At 42.1% G+C, this 27,402-nt stretch overlaps 1 protein-coding gene across 3 annotated transcripts in view; it reads right to left on the bottom strand.

Annotated features, from left to right (window-relative positions):
• ppp1r16b (protein phosphatase 1, regulatory subunit 16B) overlaps positions 1-27,402 on the bottom strand; it is a 119,637-nt gene that overhangs the window by 70,848 nt on the left and 21,387 nt on the right. For 2 of the 3 annotated variants that reach the window (XM_068315300.1, XM_068315301.1), the window contains one exon: positions 5,917-6,323. In XM_068315300.1, the coding sequence (XP_068171401.1) occupies positions 5,917-6,181 (265 nt within the window). In that variant the 5' untranslated portion in view covers positions 6,182-6,323. Of the gene's footprint in view, positions 1-5,916; positions 6,324-11,057; positions 11,145-27,402 lie in introns of those variants that run through there. The other variant, XM_068315302.1, reaches the window with a different exon arrangement.

Genomic DNA, 27,402 nt, shown 5'->3' with positions numbered 1-27,402 from the left:
TGTAACAAACTAACAGACAACCTCTACCACTAATGATCAGTGTACAAAGGTCCATAATGACACAGCGGATCTCAATTAAAAGGCCAGGGCCACAATTAAAACAAATTACATTGAATCCTTTGTGATTTACAGATTTTCCAACAATTTTGTTTTTAATCATGTAGGCTGGAGTACAATAAAAGCTGTTGTGTTATGTTAGATTTCAGCTGTTAGAAATATCCTAAAAAACCAGACTACATTCCCCCTCCACTCCACAGGGTGGTGGAAGCTCTACCTGTCTGTCATTGCCTACCCTACAAATACAGGCAAGAAGGAGCAGGACTTCCTCTTTGCCATTGAACACATGCTGAAGCTGGTGATGTATGATGTGTGTCTTTGATTTTCATTAACCACTAGCATACGTCACTGGCACTCATCCAGAGTGTCAGCGATAAAAGATTTGAACACAACCTTTGCTTCCTGTGTGGTCAGTGTGGCTGTCAGCTAGAACCTTAATTCCAAACATCAGCAGATTTAAACTACCATCCTCCATCTGGATACTTGAATACTTCATCTATCTGATTGGTTGTTTTCTAATTGGATTATTTATAAATTGTGTCAACTGTAGCCAAATACGTCAACAATAACTAAAGACTAACAAATAAAATTAACACATTTATGTCAAAACACAAAGGTCTTACATTGTTCTGAAAACTTGTTTGTCGTTTTTTGTCAATAAATTACAAACGTATGAGATCACACATATAATTTAAATGGAAACTGATATTAATAAAGGAAACATGAGTATAAAAATAATAATAAAATTCAACAGCACCATCTATAACTGTTCATCACTTCCAGGGTTATGGAGGAGCTGGTACCATTCCCAAATGATGAGGACGGTATTCTGGATAGGCAGGCAGTTCATCACGTGATAAAACATAGAAAGTTTAACAACAATTCACTCACATATAGTTGAGAATCACCAGTTCCCTTAGATAATGTTTTTGGAGATACTCCATTCGGAAAAGGCCAAAGATCAGAGTTCAAAGCAATAAGCAGACCCTAAAGATTGCAATCAGTTTTCACCCTTTCATACTGTAAATGGACTATATTTGCCATTGAATCAAAAGCAAAGGGAAGCCATTAAGGTGTCTGTGCCAGTTAGGTTCAACAAAACTCGAATTATAAAAGCCTCTGGATTTCTCTATTGAGCTTTGATCCACAATATCACCAGCTTCCATATCATACGTGAACTTTTGAAAGTTATCAAGTGAGGACAAATTTCACAACCTTTGAATCAAATTCTCTGTGATTCAAGCATTTTTGTAAATTCACAGCTGAAAAAAACAACACCCCTGTAATGTCAAAGATGTCAGATTTTACAAATACAGTCAACAGTAAACAAATTACTTCTTTATCAACGGTTAAAAAAATGCCTTCCTGCCCTGAAAAGAGTTACCGTTTGTGAAGTTGTTGCTTTAGGAGAAAATTAATGACTTGTGAAATGTCATCTTAGGCAAATTTTGTACTTTGGAGTATCCTCGAAATTTCAGAAAATGAGTAATTTATTTCTATGTGAAAAATATATAATTTCTCCCCTAGGTGTTGGCATGGTGAAAGATGTGAAAATAAGGCTGATCACAAGTGGCCTAATAAAATGAAACGCCAGATGTGCACAGATGAACTTAGAGATGTCCACTTGTGATCTGATCACACAATTACAAATTAATGCAGGTTGAACATACTCCTGGCTCTCAGTGCCAGACTCAAGCAGCGTTTGAGGAGCTGTTAAGGTCTCTGAATATTTTCATCTGTGCTGTTGGCATCTAGTCAGGTAATCAGTGGGATTATTTGATTGCCACCAAATCTATACCTTGACTTGCCCTGATAGTGTTGGCTTGAAAATAAATAATGAAAAAATTCAGTCAATAAAAATTCAAAAAGGATCATTAATTTTCTTGTCAGTAGTATGTAACTGCTCTTAATGTAAAAGTCAATGTTCATTTTAAATTGTTATATTTCTTAACTTTCCAATGGAATTCTTGATTCCAGAACACACTCTGGTGTAAAAAGGCATCGACTGTCCTTTCTGACCACAGCAGTGCTCCTCAGCAGGATAGTGGTCTCTGGAGCCGTCAGGAAAGACAGTAACGTTCGTCACTGTAATTTCACAGCCATCAATCCTTATCACGGTGAGGGGACAGCGAGTTCAAGGCACTTGCAGCCAGAGGGCAAAGAAATGGGCTCTGACTCAGGACACATCTCTTTCTATCCCATCCTCTCATGACTACTAATCCCTCCATTCTGGTTCAAAAACACACACACACACACACAAAGATGTAACTACAAAAGCAAAACACACATTCAAAGCTTTTCTCCTTTCAATCCCAAGACATCAAGAAATTTACACATACAAAAAACTTCAGGATGACTGCACATCGCTTTTTCTATGACTTGGTTTGATTAGTCTGATCATGCAGCTTCCAGCGTGGAAGTTACAGCATCGAGGACATTATAACTTATTAGATTATAGTTTCTGGAAAACCACATATTGCTCAAGTCAGAGTACATCCAAAGTAGCCAAACAGCAAACACAAGCAACAAGCAAGGCACGCACTCACATCGTCACAAGAAAACAAACTGCTGTGTCCGACGAAGGTGTAACAGCTCCGTGTGTGTGTGGGACAGACAAACGTAAAAATGAAGGCTGCTTCGGCGTTACCATCCGGCCATCCATGTAGACGCCGGCTTCGTGAATTCCGTCCTGGTGAATAAAGCATTGGGGTTCCCCACGTGACAACGTGAGGTCCGTCACAATCAAAGACTATAAACACTATGTTTGATAAAGCCAAAACAGCTCCGTACATGAGAGACATGGACCAATGTGAAGACTGGAGCTAATTCAGCTAGTGGCCCGGATTTCCGGGTAGACACCGGAATCATGTCAGTGTGAGCTTATTCAAATATATAGGTGAGGATTCTTGTACGACTCACCTAAACTTGAGCTCTACTTTATTAAAAATGAGCTGTCAGTGTTGATGAATTACAAGTTAGTATCTACTTCTTTGAAATTAAGAACAAAAACTGACAAACTGGTTCTTCAGTTCGGATTAAAAAAAATTCTCAACTTTATAATGGCACCTTGGTTTTGACTTTTGTTCTTTTAAAACCACATCCATACTGAACTCAAGTAGTCTCAAGTAGGAGACAACCACATTAAGAGCAGATGAAGACAGACTGAATGTAAACAGCTTGGCCATAAACTGTTAGTGACATAAAGTTTTATGGAAAAGCAAAAGCCAAGATTAATCTAGATCTTTTTACTGATGTACAGCTCATGAATTTTTGAGACAGCAGTTCCCCAAAGAGGCTGGCATCATTGAAGTCTTCAGGCAATGTGGATGCCTTGAAGCTCGTCATCCTCAACATCGCTGAATGGGCCTAGGGCTCACAGTGATCCTTGTGACAGTAGCTTTGCATGGCTGAGTTACTATCACTATGTTCTCAGCTGCTCCCTGCCAGCTCAGTCACGACACTGCTAGCATCTTTGCTAACATCAGCGAAGTATGTTGTGCCCAAAGATGCCTCTTCAGGCTCTCTGTGCTTCAATGGAAATACAGATCATCACTGCTATGTGTGCATAAAAGTATGGTTTCACCTTCACTTCTGACTGGGAGCTATTAAAGAGGAGGAGGTGAAAATATGGAGCTACAGAGGGACACTGGGGATAAACGTATTTCCATCATGATGCATATTAAAAAGACATTTCTATTAAAGAGTGTACAAAAAAATGCATGAAACTGCCATGGAGTATTTTTTAAAAGTAGTCCAGAGACGGGTAATGTTAAGCCACAAACAGGACGTAACGTCATGATGCTTTATCAAGCATTTGGGGAATAGTAGGAGAATTTCCTGAGCTAGCCAGCTGCCACTACAACTGAGAGGGCCACGTTACACCCAGCCGTCCTCTCTTTTTATCTCTCTGCCTCTTTCACGGTCACAGTCATTAAATAACACTGACAGCAAAGCCTTCTATACCTAGACACTATCTGGGGAACAGACAAAAGCTTCTGCAGATCAGGAAGGCTCAAAACAAGGTGACTGCTGTTGATGTATGAAACACTGTACACAGAGACCCTCAGATGAGTAATAATTAGATAAAACCTGGATATATACATGCCCAAAATTAACAAACAAATGTATTTCATTGACATGAATGGAGGAATTAAACCACTAATTATATTTTCACTCTCAGGATTTAAAAGTGCACCACTGGGTTCATTTGCAAATTTAATTGGGTGGCTCACGTCATAATAACAACCTTTTTTTTTTCTCATTAACTTCCAAAAATTGTCTTAATTGAATCAGTAACTAAAATAAGAAGATATAAGAACAACAATAAAAATGTAAGCACCCTAAATTCCTGGGAGTAAATAGCATTGACTCACAATCAGTAATCAGTGCTTCTCCAATCAACTTTGATTACAACAGTAATTCTCCTCCTCATGCACAGACACAACCTCTGGATGTCATCATGTAGGTTAACTATTCTGGAATAGTTGGAAAAGAGAATGTACGCCGCTCTGGCGACTTGTCAGGTGGACCAGTATACAAATAATCCAGTCAAATGTGCCCAGCTGTTGCGTTCTTGCAGATCCTGTGATTTCATCCCTAATGTTCATTAGTTAGTTAGTTCATTAATGTTCCATTTTTAATCGAGCTCAGCTGGTGTAAGAAGGGAGACAATACATGAAAGATTGATTGCTATTTGTTGTTTGACTCAGGAATGAAGTCAAAGATTTATCACACAATCTCCCCAAGATATACAGTAAATGACTAGCCAATTCTAAAATTTGCGTAATTTATAAATATCTTTATCTATATCCTTGCAACTATGTATCATCCATCCATGCATTTAGAGAGTGACAGATGATCTACACTGAGTTAACATTTCCTGGATCTGACAGTCCTGTATATGACTAAATGTATTCTCAGACAGAGTTACAGGAATCTCTCAGCAGAAACATCCTTGTTGAAAGTGGCACAGCAATCTTTCTGAGATTTGCACAATGCACAGCAATTGTTTTTCTATGTTCAAATCATTTTGAAGATATTTACCACAACAACATCTCCATCTGAGGACAAGGAAACAGCAGCAGAACAAGCAGATCAATGTGTAGCATATCTGATAGAAGCTTTCTTTATGGTATAGAAAAACCTGAGAGTGAGAATTATTGAGAAAAGCCTTCAGCTTCCATATCTAGTCATAGACAGTTTGCCCAAGCACGATATGTACAGCAGCACATATGTAGGTCAAAGCTGCCATGATAAAGAGTTAAATCTCATTTAAGTAAAAGTAAACTTGAATTGGATGTCATCTTGTAATAATAAACAGGCTGTTATCATTCAACCATCAGTGACACACTGTTAGCACTGCCATAGTATCATGGGACTGTTTGTATTGGAAGAAAACAATTATTATCTCTAAATAGAGGGGCACCATGCGTTGAAATTTTAATTAAAAGACTGGCAGAGTTTCATCTCGGTGTGACAACCCCATTATTTTACAATGATAAAGCAGTCTCCACGCAAAATGAATTTAGCTAAAAAGCAATGAGTTCCGCTGGTAGTTTAGGTGGGCGGGCCTTGCTAATGGTTTTCCTGACTTTGGTGGTTTGATATCCAGCTTAAGTTGGAAGGTGAGACTGGAATTAGAGTAATAATTCAAACATGGATTTAATAAGCTTTGTGTTGGCTTTAGTTCTGATCTTGTGAAAAAAGCTATGCTGCATATTTTGTGTGTTGCTTCTTAATAAGAAGACCATATCTGCGGTGATTCTTGTGTAGTTTGTGTCATCCTGTCTGCTCCCCATGAAACTGCACGTCTACGTTCCTTTTCTACAAACATGCTAATTATTCTTGAAAGGGCCCTACCTTCATCCGGATCGTTCCTTGCCGACGCTTCAAGAAGGGCCACGCTAGCAGCGAACGACACATGCTTCTTGGACTCCTGTTGATAGTTGTTGGCGTTGCGCCCCTTTTTGTCAGCCTTTCGTTTCTTGTTTTGCATCTCCTTCTCATACACAGCCCACCTCTTCAGCTGCTGGGTTCGCCGCTTCTGGGCTGCACGTAGCCTTTCCAGGCTGGGCACCTTGTCCAGCTGCTGCAGCTCCTGAATCAGCTCTAGATGGTTGGCCATGGTGGCGGACAGCAGGAGTGGGTGATGGTGGCAGGGGTGAACTTTGGGGAGGGAGCAGGATTCTAGCGAGGACTGCAACTTTTGTTGCGGCCTCCTCCCATTGTCTTAGTAGTCATCCTTTTAGCAGCAGATGGCAGATGTCCTGAGCAACAAAGAGAAAGTCTGACTGAGCCACTGTTCATGAAAATAAAGACTTTTATCATCTGGTATGTGCATGAAAACTTCAAAGAATAAAATGTAGAAATGGTTTATGAAGCCTGATAATGAAACTTCTAGTACAATGTTTGAATGTTGTACAACGTTCAGGTAAACAGAAAAATTCAAATGACTGTGTCATTAAGAAATTTTCTCCATTACTATCTAGGTGACTGAGCATGGGTTGCATTCAAATTTTCCATTTGCTTTGTGAGCATCCACCATCAGCTTCCTGGATGCTACGAAACATCAGCAAGAGGGGGAACTATTGAACGACACCAGAACGAGCAGCAGAGCAGCAAGGCTGTGATCACATGGCTGTTATCCAGCTGGCTGTAAACGTGGATTACTGTCTCAATTTTTCTTTCTCTGACGAACAAACAATCAACAATAACCGTGGCTTCTTAATGAGTTTCAAAGATCGAAATAGAATGTAGCCTTCTGTTCGATGGGAAGTATCCTGGAAATAAATCAAATGGAAGGACAAGACTAACATCAGTCATACACATCTGACACAGAAATTACTTAAGTTGTAAAAATAATAAATAAACATACAAGAATGCAGAAGAAAGATGAACAGTGGCTGTTTTTTTTTCACCTTAGTTCATTTGAACATCACTCTCAGCAATATACAGATATTTTATCACGTCTATTAACAAATACCAAAATTTACGAAACTTGACAGATGCCAGTAGTGTGAGGGGAAGGTGGAAAGAGTACTTTGGAGAGTTGATGAACAAGGAAAATGAGAGAGAACACAGAATTAGAAGAGGTGGCTGTTGTGGACCAGGAAGTGGCAAAGATTTGTCAAGATGAAGTGAGGAGTTCCTATCCACTCTTCATCCTCTTGAAGAGGATGAAGAGTGGACCGGCACTCGGTCCCGATGATATACCTGTGGAGGTATGGAAGTGTCTAGGAGAGGTGGCAGTAGAGTTTTTGACAGGGTTGTTCAACAGAATCTTAGATAATGAGAAGATGCCTGAGGAATAGAGGAAAAGTGTGCTGGTGCCCATTTTTAAGAACAAAGGAGATGTACAGAGTTGTGGCAGCTACAGAGGAAAAAAGATGATGAGCTATACAATGAAGTTATGGGACAGAGTAGTTGAAGCTAGACTAAGGGCAGAAGTGAGCATTTGTGAGCAGCAGTACGGGTTCATGCCAAAAAAGAGTACTACAGATGCAGTATTTGCTTTGACGATGTTGATAGAGAAGTAGAGAGAAGGCCAGAGGGAGCTGCATTGTGTTTTTGTAGATCTGGAGAAAGCGTATGACAGAGCCCAGAGAGGAACTGTGGTATTGTATGAGGAAGTCTGGAGGGCAGAGAAGTATGTTAGAGCGGTGCAGGACATGCATGAGCTGGGCTTGCACTAGCCATTCACCACGTCGCCCTAGGCAAAGTAAATTCCAGATTGGCTACAAGGTTTTTAGCCTGTGTAGCCATAGTGGCGTTCTTATTTTTAGGCAAAAAGGAAAAAACATACAACTTTTTTGGACTCATGAAAATCCCAAAGCGATAAACTTTCTCTCTCGCTAGCACCGCTTTTTCCGTCGGTGCATGACGGAAATAGCCGAAGCATGCCGACAGAAATAGCGGCCGACGGAAATAGCCGACGGAGACGGAGGTCAAGACAAAAATCCCCGACACGATGTGTCGGGTGTTTTTGCCAAACATACACGAATCACTGTACATTTGACACATCGTGTCAATTCATGATGACACGTCCCCCTTAGCCATCACTGGTTTCAGGCTGAGCTTGCGCTAGCCATTCACCACTTAGCCATAGTCAAAGTAAATTCCATATGGATACAAGGTTTTTAGATTGTGTAGCCACAGTGGTGTTCTTATTTTTAGGAAAAAAGTCTCAAACTTAACTTTTTTGGACTCGCGAAAATCCCCGAGCGATAACGTAAGAAAACAATAGCATGCTGCTATTTCCGCATGCCAATGGAAATAGCCGAAGTGACCCGAACGCTCCCGATCATTAAATATGCACTCGGGTCATGATCTCCTCTCGTCCAATGAAAAAAAAGATTCTATTTTTACAAGCTAAACCCGCGAATAGGTGTAATACAAGGCGAGGACGATTGAAAGAAATTAAGAATCTAGTGTTATATAGTAGAGTTAAAATTCTAATTGAACAACAAATGGTGAATGCTGAGAGGGGGTAGGAGTAGTGACAGACCGATCAGAAGGTAAATGAAAGATGTTATCAACATTTTTTTGTAGTCTTGCTATTTTTCATGCCTTTTTAAATTTAAATGAAAAAACATGTTATCGATTAAAAATAAATAAACTAAGGCATTCCAATGGTGTTGGTGGTGGTGGTCAAAGTTAAAATCTTTTCTAGTCCAAGTAAAACTTCCAAGTTAACACTGAGTAATACCAAGAATCAAAGTTATTAAAATCAGTGTCTAAGTCAAACTTAAAATGTCTCCTAGTCTAAGTGAAACTTACAAGTAAACATTGAGTAATATTGTGTATGACTGTATCTTCACGAAGTGAATGTAAGTTTTCAATTGTTGAATCTTACATTTATACCTGCATAAAATGGGATAGAAATAAAGATACAGGTAGCCGTCGACTTACGACCGCGATTGGTCCCGACAGATCGGTCGTAATTCGACTTGGTCATAAATCGACTCTTAAGTAAAAATTCAATCCAGCATCGCTGGTGCTGGTGCTTGGCTGTGGGTCGTCCGGATCATCAGCTGGGGCAGCGCGTGGGTTGGTGGGAGCGGGAGACGATATTTTCATAATTATTGTGAGCTTTCTCTGAATTGTTCGTTTCTTTTTCTCCTCATAAATTTCACGATATGGACGGAAAGCGTCGTTTGCCATCCGTTAAATCCTTGCCAATGTTTCTATGTTCTATGTCCATTTCTTCAAAGTGTGCACTGAGTTTATTTAACAGGGAAAAGCCTTCTGACAAGCCTTTGGTGGTGAACATTTTTTCTGTTTCCTCCTCTTCTTTCTCTGCTTCTCTTCTCTCTTCTTCTTCCACTCTTTCTTCTTCCAGCGCGATCAGTTCTTCTTACAGCGCGATCATTCGCAATTCTCCAAGGAGAGGTTTTTTGCCAGTGTCACTATTTTCTCCCAAATCTGATCAAGTTCTTCGTCACTTTCAAATCCAGCAGAAGAGTTCACATAACGCTTGACAGTTTTTCCATACGCCATTCATACATTTCTCCGTCACAGCCTCCCAAGCAGCCCAGCCCATCAGTAGTGGGCTGGGCTACTGATCTCACAGTGTGACTGAACAGTGTGTGTGCGGGTGTGTGCGGCGTGGTGACTGAAGAGAGCGCGGGGGTCTCAGAGCGTGAGTACTGTGGCTGGAGGGAATGCCCGTGTTGCCCGGACATTGTGGTCGTAAAGTCAGTCGGTGTTAAGTTGCATAGGTCGTAAGTCGACGACTACCTGTAGTTAAGCTTGAACTGTTGACTTTAGTGTACTTTTGTAGGTAAACTGAACAGAAGATTTTGCCCTCAGAATGCACCAGAATGCAGGAAACAACCCCATTTTCTAAAAAAGTTTCCAGGGGTGGGCCCCCGGACCCCCTCTTTGCTTGGTATCCCCCACATACCCCCCTGCTGCGAGCATTGGTCATCCGCACGCTGCACCAGTTTTAGACAAAGAGTGTGGCTTTTTGTGGCTTGCTCAATTCTTTTACAATGAGCCACAATGGCTTAGTCACACTAGCTCCTGGTGCAAGCCCAGATGAGGACTGTAAGACAGTGGTGAGGTGTGCTGTAGGTGTGACAGAAGAGTTCAAGGTGGAGGTGGGACTGCATCAGGGATCAGCTCTGATGATGGACAGGCTGACAGACGAGGTTAGACAGGAATCTCCATGGACTATGATGTTTGCAGATGACATTGTGATCTGCAGTGAGAGCAGGGAACAGTTGGAGGAGAAGCTAGAGAGGTGAAGGTTTTCCTAGAAAGGAGAGGAATGAAGGTTAGCCGCAGTAAGACAGAGTACATGTATGTGAAAGAGAGGGACCCAAGTGGAAGAGTGAGGTTACAGTGAGAAGAGATCAAGAAGGTGGAGGATTTTAAGTACTTAGGGTCAACAGTCCAGGGCAATGGATAGTGTGAAAAAGAGGGGAAGAAGCGTGTACAGGCAGGATGCTACGGGTGGAGAAAAGTGTCAGGTGTGATGTGTGACAGAAGAGTTTCAGCTAAAATGAAAAGAAAGGTTTATTAAACTGTTGTGAGACCAGCGATGTTGTTTGGTCTAGAGACAGTGTCACTGAGGAAAAGACAGGTGACTGAACTGGAGGTAGCAGAGATGAACATGCTGAGGTTCTCTTTGGGAGAGACTAGGATGGATTGGATCAGAAATTAGTACATCAGAGGGACAGCACATGTGAGAGGTTTTGGAGATAAGGAGGCCAGACTGAGAGGGTTTGGACATGTTCAGAGGAGAGATAGTGAATATATTAATAGAAGGATGCTGAGTTTTGAATTACCAGGCAGGAGGCCTAGAGGAAGACCAAAGAGGTTTATGGATGTGGTGAAAGAGGACATGAAGGTAGTTGGTGTGAGAGAAGAGGATGCAGAAGACAGAGTTAGATGGAGGCAACTGATTCGCTTGTGGCGACCTCTGAAGGTAAAAGCCGAAAGGAAAAGAAGAAGAAAACAGAAATATGCAAATTAAGCATATGAAACAAGTTGTTACCCACGTTTTTAAAAAGCCTGACAAGACTTTCTTCCCATCTGCATCCGTTCAAGAATGAAATCTTGCAATCCAGCTGCATCACCTGATGAAATGCTCCAAACGTCCACAAAACATCATCCCTCTGCCCTGGACCTGATTCTGCATTTCCTTTGCAGAGCTACATTTGGTAAACTGCTAAAACCATGGACAGGAAACATGACTTCCTACACACACACACGTCACTCAGTGTGATTGTATGTGTGTGTGTGCATATGCAGATGAGAAACTCAAAAGTTACCAGGACACGACCTATGTGAAACCTTGCAAAGAACAGATTCGTGTAACAACTTCTTTGCTCTTTCTCTAATAAAACATTTGATCAGTAAATGAACATGGAAAATGATAAAAGTAAACGATCACTCTCTCTCTCCCCTTCTCACACACACACACCTACAGACAACCTGATGTGATCAATCCACCTAAATAAGTTTGTGATGGTGGGCGGATTCCCGAGAACCCTCAGAGACCACGCATACATGAGGAGAACATGCAAACATCCAAATACACATTTGACCAACAAATGCCAACAAATACATTAATGCATCTACTGAGGAAGTTAAATAAACAGATAAAGAGATAAATATAACTAACACAGTTCCTACTAATAGAAGTGCATCCATACAAATAAAACATGGACACCTGTCTTCATCATAGCGCAACATCTCACGTCATCACTGCTACAACAGGCCTACTGGGTAATAAAAAAAAAATGTATGTATGATGTGTAAAGGGAAAGGTTTAACAGCATAGATGCATGCACGCTTTTCTTTTTTAATTTAATACAACCACAAATTTTTGCCTCAAAGTACATTTTAAATGTTTTTCATGCTAAATTAAAGCCTCATTTCATTAATGAAATCAGGGTTCAATCTGTACACCTGACATTAATGAAATTAAGTTGATAAAATGAGCTAAAAGGATTCCTCAAATAAAAAGCTGGTCAACAATTTAACCAGCAACCACCATTTCTTTAATTGGCCATGACAGATATGCTATAACACACTCAGCCCATTATGGTGAAAGCTGTCTCCAATTTGGCGCGGGGTTCTGTATGTCATTCATTAATGGGATGCATCCAAGTGTGCATAACTGTCCAACAACACAATACAAAAACATCTGCAGCGTTTCCACTGGGATGCTTCAAGGCTCGTTCAGACTCATCGCCAATATCCAATATAATATATATTTTTTGTAATCTGAGCAGTCACATACTACATGAAATCTGATTTTTGCAGGACGGATTGAAACCACATTCAGGAGATAGTTTCATATCAGACATGGACAGATGTGTCTAAGTCTGAACAGCTCCAAACACTCCGATCGAATATGGCGTACCTTGACGTCATATTCGCAACGTGAGAGCAAAGCACCAGAAGGAAGAGTGTCACGCATTACGTAGTGGTAAAAAATGAAATGTCTGGTGTATGCGAGATTTTCTCCACCTCTACCAGACAGTGATGTCGCCAATACGCTAAAGTAACAAAACTTCATGTTCATTGTCGTTGTTGTTGTTGCCGCTGTCGCAATTATATGACCTCACACATTACATGCACTTGAACGACGTCTCCGCTCCAACATCTTTGCTACGGCAACCTGTCAGATCGGTCGATAATGTGGCCCAGTCTGAACAGAGACAGGTCGCGTTTGGACACTTTCTAAAAACAGTGTAGACAGTCAGCCCTAAAAATCTGATTGGTAGCCGATTTGCCTGCACTCTGAACGCCACCCAAGTTTAAATCAATACAACAACAGATTGTGGAACTGATCCAGTGAAAATATGCAAATGAGCAACCATATTCCATTTTCTGCCACTGTATCTGCTGTAGCGGGTCAGGGGGAGCTGGAGCCTACCAAAGCTGGCATAGGGCGTAAGGAGGGGGACATGACGCCAGTGCACTGCGGAGCCACACACAAAGACAGACAACCCCGCACACACACACTCACTCCTACGGGCAATTTGGGACCGTCCAATCAACCTGAAGCGCAAGCTTAAGCCGGAGAACACGGAGAGAACCCACGCAGACACGGGGAGAGCATGCAAACTCCACACAAAGGGGAACTCGAACCCGGAATCGCCTTGCTGTGCGGCGACAGCTACCCACTGTGCCACCCCCAAATGAGCAACCAGCACCTAGAAACAGCTAGCCTTCTGAATGAAAGAAACATTTAACATCATGAGTCATTTAACTCACAACATGCTGAACTCAACCATGTTAAAAACTGGCTTGCTGTGTGTGTGTGGGGGGGGGGGGGCAGGCAAAGGGAATTAACTTCAGACGGGACCTGTGACAAACAAGGACGATCAGGTTTGTCTTTAGCCATGTTTGATGTTCAATGGCCTCAAACCCAGGAGCTGCTACTGATCTAATGAGGAGAACCAGAACCCACGTCACACATGATATTACCTACAGGCAAACACACACACACACACACACACACACACACACACACACACACACACACAAATGAACAGACAAATAAGCTTTGATAGTTTATTTTAATAAACTATCAAGACTAATAGACTAATAGATGTCCTTACCAGCTGCACACATGAAAATAAAACAAACCTCACCACATCGACTAGAGGTGCAGGAGTGAAGCCCGCTGGGAACCACGGCACGATTTTCTAGAAGTCTCCCACTTGTCTTCCCCTTATTTACAGCATTGATCTGAACATTCATGAATCCTAATCGTGAAAATTGGAATTCATATCTTCATAAATTTACACAATGATTTAAACATGATAGGGGATTGAAACAAAATGTTTCAGACCTGAATTTCTTTAAACAAATAACTGATCTTGGACTTAATACTGTCATGTCCCGGCCCCTTCTGCTGCTGAGTGCCTCTGCTTCTTGTTATTTCAGCTCTTTAACTACTGTACTGTCTTAATGGAATATAAAAATCACTGAGACGATGCCAAACCTCCTACCCAAAATCTGTAAATTGATGGGAAACCAGTATGAACAGGTACATACACAGCGGTCTCACTGTTCATCACGTGCTGCCAGCACAGATTTCAGACTCAAAAGTGCATTCCTCATTCGGATATGTGGCCTGACAAAAGTTGAACAAGACTGTAACCTTATCACAGCCTCTGGCGCTAAAAGAGCTGAGGACAGAAGATAATTAATCAAACGTAGCCCAAAGGGGAGACTGTCTTGCATGAAAAAAGTACAATGCAAACGCTCCACGTGCTTGAGAAGTTGTGCTGTCTAATAAAACCTGTTTAAAGATACGTCAAACGAAGGTAAATGTGGGTAACTATATGCCCTCTGGTGATATCACAGCTGGTCCCCGGGGTGAAGGCAGCAAATCACAGATTGACCTCAATCAGCTCCAGGGCTGCAGATAGGAATGTTACGCCGCTTGCACACTTTGGGTTGCACGTTTTTGCATGAAAATCACAACAATGATGTCCTGAAAAAAGCAGGTCCGAGAAGTTGTCAATGTCAGCAGACGGAAAACTCCAAAGTACACCACCAACAATGAGAAACAGCTTCCTCTTCCTCTACCCCTGTCTGTTCAATTCAAATTGTGGTTGTTTGTTTTCTAGTGGTGTGTATATTACTAGTCGTGTTATGTTGTGAATTCCAGAAAACACAATTGCCACAGTCCTGAATAAAATACAAGTTGATGAAGAAATGCTTTTGAAGACAACAGACGGAGCTTCCTTCTGAGCCATACTTTCCATTTACTCCCAGCCTCAAACCGTAATGGACCTGTGAAAACTTTATTGGTTAATGATCTATTACGTCGGGGGGGTCTCAAAAACACACAACTACAGGCCGTATTCAAACCACACCATCAACCGTGAACAGCCAAGGCACAGCATCTCATGAATGATAATGCACATGAAAGAGCCTTTTGGTGGTTCTTTAGTCAATGGCAGCAATAACTAGGAGTTATATGAAGAATGGAGGAGCACATCAGCTGTTGGAGGGTAAAAAGCGCAAATTGTTAATCATTCCATTCATATCTTCTTCCAGCAGAGTGAAACAATCTGAATCCTTACATTCATCATGCAAATGTATTCACCAGTGTCACCGCATTGTTAGTTCGTTCACGGAGACAGACGTATCATCCTGCAAATGATACGGTAACAATCAGACGTTTTATCAGCTGATCACTGATTCCATTTATTTATTTCAGTTTTGTTCTCGTGAAGCTGGCCTTCATGATTAAACTAACTTTACTAACATAAAAGACACACACTATTCATGCAAATTGGGAGGACATGAGGGTGAGGCAGCCACCATGTTGTCATCAGCTTGCCTCTCCTAACAACATAAATGTGCTCTGGACTGAAAAGGTTCTTGGCAGAATGTACAGTTCTGTTCAACTGTTCTGTGACACTGATGTGATCGTTCTTCAATACACCTTACGTTGATACTTGGACCCGTCATCAGTGATGAACCCGAGTTCATTGAGTGTTTCAGGTCTTTAATCATCAGACATCCTCGCCAGGGCGACCCAGCTGGGGGGCGGTCACTCCCCAGCTTGTATCCAAATAGCGCACCACGGATCCCCCCCACCGGATCCACAGCCACTGCGAGGCCTTTTCTGCTCAAGGATGTTCTTGGTGGCTCTCCTCGACTGCATTCCTCTAAATCCAAGGAATTTGAATACTCTCAGGAGTGAATGACCAGCGAGACCTCTGCACCTGATTTCAATGGGCTCACAGCGGGCTTTCCAGCCATTTCTTCAGCACTCACTGGTGAGCTCAGAGTATTGGGCCCTCTTGCACTCATTGGCCTTGTCAATACGGTCCTCCCATGGGACAGACAGTTCCAATATGACCACTTGCTTGGTGGACTCCGATGTTAACTAACACAATGTCTGGCCGGAGTGAAGTGGTAGCTATGTTGGTTGGGAACTTGAGTTGCCTTCCCAGGTCAACTAGTAGCAGCCAATCACGAGTGGTCGCGAGGAGCCCTCCTGAAGAGTTTGGCTGGTGGGTTGCCTTCTGACCTGCCTTAACGTTGTTACTGGTACTTCGTAGACTAACAGGGGCAAGAGTATTCTAGGCAGGACTCCGTGCTGGTACATCCAGGCCTTGAATTTTCCTGGGAGACCGGATTTTTTCGATGGCTTTAAGCCACGATGACAAGACACTCGTCGGCCCTCAATGTGCCCTGACAGATGATAATGTGACGATGAGATTGAAGGGATAAAGGACCGACTTCATCACTTAGACTGTTTGGATGTTCAATATGGATATGTAATTGGTATTAAAGCTGATTAGATGTGGAAGAGACATCATCATTCAATCTGGATTCAATTCACCATCTGCAATGCCAACTTTGCATCTCATGAATTTTACATATACATTAGTAAGAGTTCACAGATTTGCACATTTTACACATTGGTTGTGGAAGTATGAAAAAAGAGAGATAAAAACAGCCAGCACTGAGATAAATCCCTCACAAATGGCTGTGGTGAGCATGGAGTGATCTCAGGTGTTCCACTGGCATGTCTGGATGGAAAAGATGGAGGAAACTGTTCAAATGTTTGGCCTGTCATGGCCATCTCTCAGGTCAGAACAAATGCTCTGCTACTGAATATTTTGAATCATCTTGTCCTTATCATCCCTGACTCTTATGACAAGGGTGTATGCTTTGATGAGTTTCTATGGTTGTAAGAAACAAATGTCCTGTGAAGGACAGAGAACTGGACATTTTCTCTACACCAAAGGGACCGATTAGTTGTCACTTCGAGCCGGACTGCGGTGAAGTTCACCCCCATTCCAAAGAGTCAATGCTACTGACTTTATTAACACACTCTTTGAGGGGCGGCAGTGGCTCAGTGGTAAAGCGGGCGGCAGAGCGGATCGTCCAATGTTCCGTGATCGGCAGTTCAATTCCCGCTCCCGCCCAAAAATGACACCCGGGGTGAGCTGACACTGGGAGGTGTCAGCTCACCTCCGGAGCACTGCCGAGGCGCCCTTGAGCAAGGCGCCCTTGAGCAAGGTGCCATCCCCCCTCACAAGCTGTTCATTTTGGCTCCACAAAAGGGGCTGCCCGCCACTCTACCCTCCTTGCATGCCTACAGGCACCCTTGTGTGTGGTTGTGTGAATTACAGGGGCCTGTACACACTAATATGCATGTGATTGATAAGACTAACAAAAAACTAGAGTGTGCGTTCTTAATTTCCGTTCGGGGATTATAACAGTGTATAAAAAAAAAATTTTTAATTTAAAAATTTATGTTTTAAATACTACTCTCACATACTGTATGTAAACTATCTCCCCACCTATATATTTGAATAAGCTCACTTGAAAACCTCACAGTGTCACGTTTTTAATTCCTCCCACTCAATCAAGCGCCCAACCAATCACAGCACATCTGCCAGAGGGAATCACGTGAAAACGTCAGGCATTGGGCAGTGAGGCTTTTTGTTGCGGTTACGCCTTTCATCCACACGACAACGCAGATCTACGGGACGAAAAGGCTGACCAAAGTGAAGTTTTGTGCGTTGTCGTGTGGACGCTGTAAACAAAACTTTTATTTAATCCGGGGGGCGTCTCCCTGCGGGGGGCGTCTCCCTGCGGGGGGCGTCTCCCTGCGGGGGGCGTCTCCCTGCGGGGGGCGTCTCCCTGCGGGGGGCGTCTCCCTGCGGGGGGCGTCTCCCTGCGACGAAAACTGCTGTGATGTTAGTGTGTGTGACCCATGTCTACATGTACACACAGAATGGACAGAGTTAAAACCCTGTTTCTTTCTTTATGAGTCATAAAGTTTACATATTTATTTATTCATATTCATATTTATACATATTATTCATTCATTTTTTCACGTTCCTCGCCAAAGACGTTGACGGCAGTTCTGGGTCAGACCAGGGTGCGCTGCCTGCTGGTGGGAGAACTCTGCGATGGGTGCGCTTGGTTTATAATACCAATGCATTTGTTTTCATATGTTTGGTATTAAGTCTGATATTACTGTTTTATTTCCACAGGTTCCCGCTAGTTTATTACTATTTTATATAACATTCAATACAGATGTCATACATCATTGGTGATATGTAGAAAAGGTTATTTTACAGCGTCTTGTTAATTTATTTTCTATGATGATGTAAAAAGTTGGTTCTAGATATATTTAAGCTGAATTAACGCTTCCTGAATCTGTAATTATGCTTGGGTCATGTAGGGTTCATAGATGTTGACATAGATGAGAGTGTATGTAGCCTCTATGTAGACATTTTCCTGCCTCTGACTTCTGTATGTCCTACGCTATAAGAAATGTTTGGAATGCAACAAGCGGCCTCCAGAAAGCAGCTGCAAACTGAACTATCAGAGATTCAGTGCTTGTTTCACCTACTGCTGCCAAAGCCAGTATGTTAATCTGATTACAGTCAGTTCAGATTGTGCCATGTCATATATTTATTTGCACCATTTTGTCTTTTCATATCTGAGCGATAGAACAGGAAGGAGCTATATTCACAAGCAGCGTCATAAAGAGGAAACGGGTTTTATCTTTCCATCTGGTCAATCCAACCAACTTCTTCCTGCGGTTTTCTGGAAGTCTCCTGACGTAAGAACTCTACTCTGATTTCATTTCCAGTAGTTTTTTTTATCTGACAGATACATATATTACGGGATTGGACTTTGGATTTGGATTGTTTGCACCAGGAGCCACAGGAGTCCATGAGAATGTTTAGTCACGGCTTCGGTGTATGCATTGTTCATTGCATTTCCAAAGGACCATCAGGTCAGCATAGAGGGTCATGGGTGCTGATCAGTCCCTCCATGCAGAACCTGTACTGGGCAAGGTCCAGAATCAGAAACCACACAGCTTCCTGGTCACAAACTGCACCTTTATAACATAAAACCTTGTAATACTTCCCATGCATATTTCATGCACTGTCCAATTAATGTTATTGCCAGGACTTCCTCAACCTCATTGAACTATTGACTGTTTACTGTGAATATCTTTAGCCATTTTTGTCTTTATTCCTTTTTTTTACTTTAGCTTCCCAAAACTTTGTAATTCATGAGCAAGTGAAACCTGATTATTTCTTTGTGTGCATAAACTTGGCCAATAAAGCTGATTATGATTCTGATGGAACTGTAAAAGACTGCAAATGAATACCAATGAAACCTTCATATCAGACATCATCAGCATTTTATCTGTAACAAGAAGCATTCCGTAATCCGAAGGCAGACCAAAGGCAGACATGATGCAAGCTGGGAGAACAGAGTTCAGGAAGAGTTAAACGAGTTACCAGAAAACTAATTCCCCAAACATTAAGCCAGTTTAAGCTAAGCGGACTAATGTGTTAATTTCTCTGAATTTAAAACCATATAATTTCTAGAATTATACGGTAGAAGTCAGTCACTGGAATTTTTGTCCCGGTGTATGACCCAGAACTCTTTAGAGGGAGAATACATTAAAACTGTCAGACCAAAAAGCTCTCAAGCATTCCCTCTTATTTATTTCTCCCTCATTTCATCACCTCATTCTAACATTTGGAAGGAGAAAGCTAAGTATTACTCATCACTTCCTTATTTCTCATTTATCTCAAGAAGATTGATTTCAGTGGGTCGATGTCATTTGACTGCAAAAAAAGTGTTGCTTTATTGTCAAAAACCAAATCTACCACTTATCTGTTCAGAGGATGAGAAAGGATCCCTCACTCCATCACAAATACACTTCTTTTGAAAACAATGAAAGGGATTCTCCTCGAGTACTGAACAGATCATACTGACAACCAGCGCTTGTCGTCAGGCTTTAGCAAAGGAAAGATGTTTCAACTCTCTGCTAAGATGCACAGTAAATAACATGAAAAGAAAAAATAAGGAGACTTTCCCCTCTGAGGATAGATCCCACCCAATCAGCACAAAGAGTAAGAATTAAAAAGACAGCTTGAAGCACAAGAGTGGATGAGTTCATGCTCTTGAGCAGTTGATGAATCCTTAATTTTTAGTCTCCTCCTCATGATACATCAGATAAAAAGAAAAGCTAATGTTATCAGTCCAAGGCAGGCAAAATTACAAGCAAAGACAGAAATATACTCAGTCAAAGACAAAAACATCAGGGAAACCAGAGTTCATCAGGAAAATAGAGCAGAACTAAAGCAAAATGTCAAGGAATAGAAGATTGCTGCCTCAGTTCTGATCAGTGCAGGCCGTGCATTTCATACCTAGGCCTTCAGTGATGCTATCCTTAGTCAAACTTGCATAAATACATCCCATAATGCTGTGAGCAGCTCCCACCACTGCCACCAATGTAGCGTTCAGGACTGAGACATTGATGACTTCTCACAAACTGGACAAAAACCGGCCTCAGCCCCAATGCTTTTATTGTCACTTGCACAGAAGAACCCCTCTTCCACCCATTTTATAGACGTCAGACATCTACGTCACAGAACAAAACCGACTGAAATGACCATCATTTATGACACCACAGATAGTGTATGTCTGTATTTCGTCTCTCTAACACACTAATAGATGTTGCATCACCTCTATCAGGTATTAAACAGGCTATTTTCCAGCAGGGACACAAGTCTCTTTGTGTATCTCTACTATAATCACACAGCTGCGCAAGTACACCACATTATTTACACACATTGCAGAAGAGCAAGAAATTTTTTACATTTTTAGTACAGGTATATTTGTCATTTTATTTCATTATAATTGATTTGATATGCTTTTCCTCACCAAAACAACTCTACAAACAGCTTATTTAAACAAAAAAATCCATTCTCCTTTCTTTCCCCAAGAACACTCCCTGGGCTTGCACTAGGAGGTAGTATGACTAAGCCACTCCGGCTCAGTGTAAAAGAATTGAGTAAGCCACAAAAAGCCACATTCTGTGTCCAAGACAGTGGCACATTGCGCCACACCAACGAGCAATGCTCTTTGCGGGGGTGGGTGGGGGATACCTCCTCACAGGGGGGTCCAGGGGGCCTCCCCGTGAAATGTTTTAGAAAATGGGCTTGTTTTCCTGCATTCTGGTGCATTCTGAGGGCAAAATCTGTTCAGTTTACCTACAAAAATATACTAAAGTCAACAGTTCAAGCTGAACTGTTTATTTCTATCCTACTTTATGCAGTTATAAATGTGAGATTCAACAACTGAAAACTTGCATTCAGTATGTGAAGATACAGTCACACAAAATATTACTCAACGTTTACTTAGACTTGAAGACATTTTAACTTTGATGTAGACAGTTTGATTTCAGTTTTGTTCTAATATTTTTTTCTCAATATTCGATAGTATGATTTTGTGTGTGTGTGGTCGGGGGGGGGGGAGATCCACCACCACCACCATTGGTATGCCATGGTTTAGTTTGGGGTTTTTTAAATTCGATAATATGATTTTTCATTTCAATTTAAAAAGGCATGAAAAACAGCAAGCAAGGTTAATACACATTTAGATGCATTGCTGGTTACTCCTGCCGGCCATAGGGTTCAAAAGTCTAAGACTACAAAAAAGTATTGATCTTTCATTTACCTCTTAAAGTTCTGTCTGTGCTTTTGACTAGTGGCGCAGGTACGAAGTGACGTCACTGCAGCCTACATGTCACTCAATGGGCCAAATTTAAAATGCTTGCGCATTGACTTGCCACTCACGATTAATCGTGTTTTTATAGCGCATTAATTTGCAGCGTAATGAATTAATCCAATTAACGCGTTAAACTGACAGTCCTAGTTGTAAGTTTTAGCCTTTTTTTCCTGAAAATAAGAACGTCATTGTGGCTACACAGGCTAAAAACCTTGTAGCCACCTTGGAATTTACTTTGCCTATGGCGTAGTGGCGATCGGCTAGCGCAAGCCCAGACTCCACTAGCTAGAACAGGTTAGCTAGTTCAGGTGAGCTACAACAGGTTAGCTAGAACAGGTGAGCTAGAAGAGGTTAGCTAGTTCAGGGATCGCACCCTCGTCTCACTGGAGCGACTGCATAGTGTCTGCATAACGCCGCCTTCACAGAGTGAGTAACGAATCACAGGACACATACATGTCAGGTAAACGTGAGCCAGCTAGAAGGCCTTAGCGTCGCCAACTCCTGATCTGATTGGCTATCGCATCTGTGGATTAACTATATGTTCCCTTTCACTCACACTGCAGGGAGACCTGCATTCTAGATTTTGAAGGTCCTTGGCAGATTTCATTCAACCTGGCAACACAAGCTAGCTGAATTCTGATTGGATAAAGCCCCTCTAATCTAAAAATAGAACACTTACCAGTATTGGCCTATGTCATATTATATCCAAATGTATAATTGTATATTTATACATATATTTGAATATATTTATTTTAGGAAAATGTGTGAAAATATAATTAACTTTCATCACAAATATTATCATGATCTCTGGTTATGTTACACCAGCAGAGAAGGCCTTGCTGGCCCTGACCACCCACCACTAGTTCTAATGATGGAATTATTTCCCAGGAAAAATGCAGTGACTACAATTTCTTCACGTTTAATCAGCTGATTATGATTTTACAACAGGATTAGGTAAGAGACAAGACAGTGAAGCAGTTGTCACCTCAGCTCCCAGGTCTGGCTTCAGATCCACAACCTTTTTGTGTTGAGTTTGTTCTCACTACATCAATATTGGTCGCCACCAGGGGCCCGTGTCCCTCCCATAGGCCAGGTCTGGTAAACTGGGGGCCATTTAAGTATCAATAAGTCTGAATGATTGTTTGTCTGTCTTGTTGTTTTATGAGTTGGTGACTTGCTGGATGAACAGATGGACGAGCAGAGGCCTCGTCTATCATAAAAATAGTCTTAAGTTGAAAGAAACACACTTGTATGAAAACAAAAAGTGTTGGAACAATTGGCAGATGATTAATACATTTAATTGATCAACCAAGATCATAACAATCTCCACACCTATATATTTGAATAAGTCCACTTGAAAAGTCTCACGCAGATGAAGACCCTCGAGCAACTGGTCCTGGAGCTCATGCGTCCACAGGTGCAGGGTGCAATGGACCCTCTCCAGTTCGCCTATCAGGCCAAGGTTGGGGTTGACGACACTGTCTTGTACCTCCTCCACCGTGTGCTATCCTACCTGGACGCCGGGGGCTGTGCCATCAGGGTGCTCTTCTTTGACTTTTCGAGCGCCTTCAACACCATCCAGCCCCAGCTCCTGCAGGGTAAACTGACCTCCATAGCTGTGGACCCCTACCTCGTGAGCTGGATCACGGATTACCTACCGGACAGACCCCAGTACGTCTGTATGGGGGACTGTTTGTCTTCTATGGTGACCAGCAGCACGGGGGCGCCACAGGGGACAGTGCTCTCCCCCATTCTCTTCACCCTCTACACATCGGACTTCAAGCACAACTCGGATACATACCACATACAGAAGTACTCCGATGACACTGCAATTGTGGCATGTATCTGGGAGAGTGATGAGGGGGAGTACAGGGCGTGGCAGTGGCCGACTTCGTGGAGTGGTGCCAACAGAACCAGCTCCAGCTTAACGTCTCCAAGACGAAGGAGATGGTGCTGGATTTGCGGTGGTGGGGCCAGGAAAAGAGATATGGACCGTCTTAAGACTTATCCCCAGAGTGGGCTCAGTGGTCTGTCTGAGCCTGGACTCTGTGGAGACACTTCTGGAGAGCAGGACCATGTCTAAAGTCAGGGCTGTCATGAACAACACCAGCCATCCCCTGCACACCACCTTCTCCCAGCAGAGAAGCACCTTCAGTGGCAGACTGCTGTCACACAGCACCTCCACAGAGAGGCTGAGGTCCTCCTTCATGCCCCGTGCCATCAGGGGGTACAATGACTCTCTCAAGAGGAGCGGGGGGGGGGGGGGTGGCAAAGTCAGCATGCTGTTAAATGGAGGGGAGGAGATGGGATGTCAACCTGTGCTGCAGTGTAGTGGGGCCAAGGTGTTGTGATTTTGTAATATTAGATGGTGACGCCTTATATTTTTGACCATTGTAATATTAGATAGATATTAGATGTTGTGATAAAAGGTAGTGACGCCTTACATTGTAAGAAGGGTGTACCTTACCCACCATGTGGGCCTCCTGCTAATTTTTCACTTACACCTTTTATTTTTATGTTATTTTATTTTATTTAACGGGACAGTAAAGTTAATTTTAAGTGACATATATGTTATTCATCATTGTGAAAAATAGAAGAAAAAATGTATGGGTGTAGTATCATCCGTTTGATCAAAAAAGCTTAAAATCTGCGCCGCAGCAGCTTCCGCATTCAGTGGTCACGTGGGCGTCATACGTCACTCGGCCAAACATAGCTTGGCAGCCATAAGACGCAATTAACACCAAAAGTATCATGGTTACCTGCGCGGTGAACGGTTGTGTCAACAGAACAGCAAAAATACGCAAAGACAAGGACCTGTTGTTCTTTAGAATACCTTCTGGGAAGGTATCGCGCAAAAAATGCTAACACGCTAGCCCATCAATGGGATTGTCCATATTATGTTAGCATTGAGCTAACCACCATTTATTACTATTGGACTTTGTGGACAGTGAATTTATTTGAAAGTCGTGTCTTTTTGCTGTTCTGTTGACACAACCGCTCACTATACATGGACTTCCCAGTTAGCATATTTTTAGACTATCATAACTGTTCCAACAATTTTCATGTTTTTGAGCAGAAAGTCCAAACAGCAGGAATGACACAGAAAACAGCAACGAATTCTGAGTGAAACTAGCTGACTAACATGAACAGTCTGTCCAGCTATGGTTTCCGTTTGGAATAGGACAATCAATGTAATATCCAAAATGCTCCTTGGACATCTGACAAAAACGCTCTTTTAAGTAATTACATACAGTTCTGTTCATGTCAGCTAACAGAATTATCACTTCTCTAAAATTTCTTTTCCACTTGCTCTTTTGACAGGTGCCTTTTCATTTAACGTTAGCTCCTTTCCCAATCTCACAATTAGTTAGCTTTCTTTCTCTAGTTAGCCTACTAACATTGGAGTTACAACTCTGAAAATCACTGGGTGTGGCTCCAAAAAAGTTAGAAAAACAGGGGAAAAACCTCAGCCCATTGTGAAATATTCAGATGTTTATTCATAGGAACAATAAAACATTCAGTTGACAATGATAAAACCAGAGAAAAGCAGACTCGTCTGGTACAAGGTGCTAAAAAAAGTGACTCCAACAAAAACTTGTTGTTGAAACAGATAAATCCTCACTGTCCAACGCTACTTCTACCTTGTTTGCAAACACAACAGTTAATAAACCACAGCTGCAAGCATACGCACACACAGACACGCACACACACTGTGCATCACCAGTAATGTCAGCACCACCGTAAGCTTTAGCAGTGAGGAGGTGTGTGCCGTGTCAGGACGCTCTGTGTTGGAGACACAGTGGCGACAGTGTCAAACACAATAGCCCAGTGTGTGATAGAGAGTGTGTGTGTCTCTGTATTTCATCTATGTGTGTGTGTGTGTGTGTATTCACAAGACTTTTACAAACCCCTCTATGTCACGACAAAGTGCCTGCCTGCCTGCCTATGCCTGCCTGTGAAACTGTGGCCTTTCCAGAAGGACATAAAACTTTGTCCCACCACTGCAATAATTTCACCCTCCAATCAGTACCTGCCGTGGCCCCCCACTCCCTCATATTTCAGGTCCCGCTAATTCATTTAATCACACACTAATAGCAAAGGCGGGCCAAGCTGTTTAAAAAGCCCAGTGGAACCATTCAGACAGACTTACAGCTGTCGCGCTACCGACGCACGTCAGCGTTCAGATACCAGCAGTTCACCTCCTGCAGAAAACTTGTCTCACTCCAGCGTCCTTCACCAACACACTGACTACGTTTTGGAAGACCCTTCCACTGTAATACAAAAATGTTCAATGTGTTTCAGGATTAAAGGTGTTGTCTTTTGCAGCTGTGACAAGCTTTGAATCACTTTAGTCCAGACATCTGTCAGGAAAAGGCTTGATTCAATTGAAGCTTTAAAACTTAATTAATTGAAATGAAATTATCTCTTCCCTTTTCATGATTCAGTTGAAAGTTAAGCTTTTGTAAAGTGCCAGTAAACTGAGTCTGCAGGGATGATGGCAACAGAGGAAATGAAAAAATCTATTATTATATTGTCATACTAACACAGACCAGTTTAGCAAGAGCTCAGTAAATTTAATTTGTGTTCAACACACTGAGTTGTCGGAATGATTTACAGCAAGAAAACAAAAATAAACGCTATACAATAAAATTATTTGAAGAAGATGGATAATAGTTTCTCCTGATTTATGCACATAGTTCTAGTGAATGACTCCACCTGACAAGGAGAGTGACGTAAGGATAACTCTGTGGCATTTGTTCATGTAGTGACAAGAATATTCAATATTATTTACAGAGCCATCTGTCACGAAAGAAATGAAACAAAAAAATTCTGGTTTGTTTCGTTTTATTGGACAGAGACAGAGACCCAAAAATATTGATGTGGTTGAACCTTTTGAAATTGATGATATGCACACAAATGTGTGAAACTTTTATTGTCAAAACCTGCTCTGTTTGGAAAGTAGCTTTAACACAACTTTTTGTTTTGTTTAATTCAGCACAAGTACAACACGCTTGACCTTTCTGATGAATGACATTAACTTTCTATGACATTTTCTAAAATCTTTTCCTGCTTTATGATAATTCTAATCTTACTTTCCGAAAAGCTTCATTTGCATTTGTTCCTGTCAAACTTGTCAATTTCTTGGGGCAACAATTTATTTTTTTTCAGGTGGGATGACTTTTACAGAAATTTTCAAGTATAAAGTAAATAAACCAAACTTATTGTTGTCTAATAGTGATTAATTTTGAAAGGCAACAGTTTTGTTTGGTTTTTTTAATATTATTTGCTCATTTTATCCAAAACAACTGCTGGAACACACCATTGCTTCGAGAGTGCTTCGAGAAATTGGTCCTCCAGCACATCAAGGACTTCCTCCCATCTGGATTCGACACACACCAGTTTGCTTACCGGGCTAACAGATCCACTGAGGACGCCATCACCATAGCTCTCTCTCATAGCGCTGTCACACCTGGAGCAGCAGCAGAGCTATGTCCGCATGCTGTTTGTGGATTATAGTTCTGCATTCAACACTATAATCCCTGACATTCCCAACAATAAATTCTTCACCCTCGGTCTCCCCCCTCTCACGTGTGCCTGGATAAAGGATTTCCTCACAAACCGACCCCAGACTGTGAGACTCGGCCCCCACCTCTCCACCACATGCACACTGAGCACCGGCTCCCCACAGGGCTGCATGCTGAGCCCCCTCTTGTACTGTCTCTACACCCACGACTGCCGCCCGACCCACGACAACAACTTGATAGTCAAGTTTGCTGACGACACCACAGTGGTCGGTCTCATCTCCGTAGG

The sequence above is a fragment of the Antennarius striatus genome, chromosome 5 (genome assembly GCF_040054535.1).
Source record: "Antennarius striatus isolate MH-2024 chromosome 5, ASM4005453v1, whole genome shotgun sequence".
Classification (NCBI taxonomy): Eukaryota; Metazoa; Chordata; class Actinopteri; order Lophiiformes; family Antennariidae; genus Antennarius; species Antennarius striatus.
The sequence above is the reverse complement of the archived record's forward strand: the minus strand, read 5'-3'. Positions and strand labels throughout refer to the sequence as shown.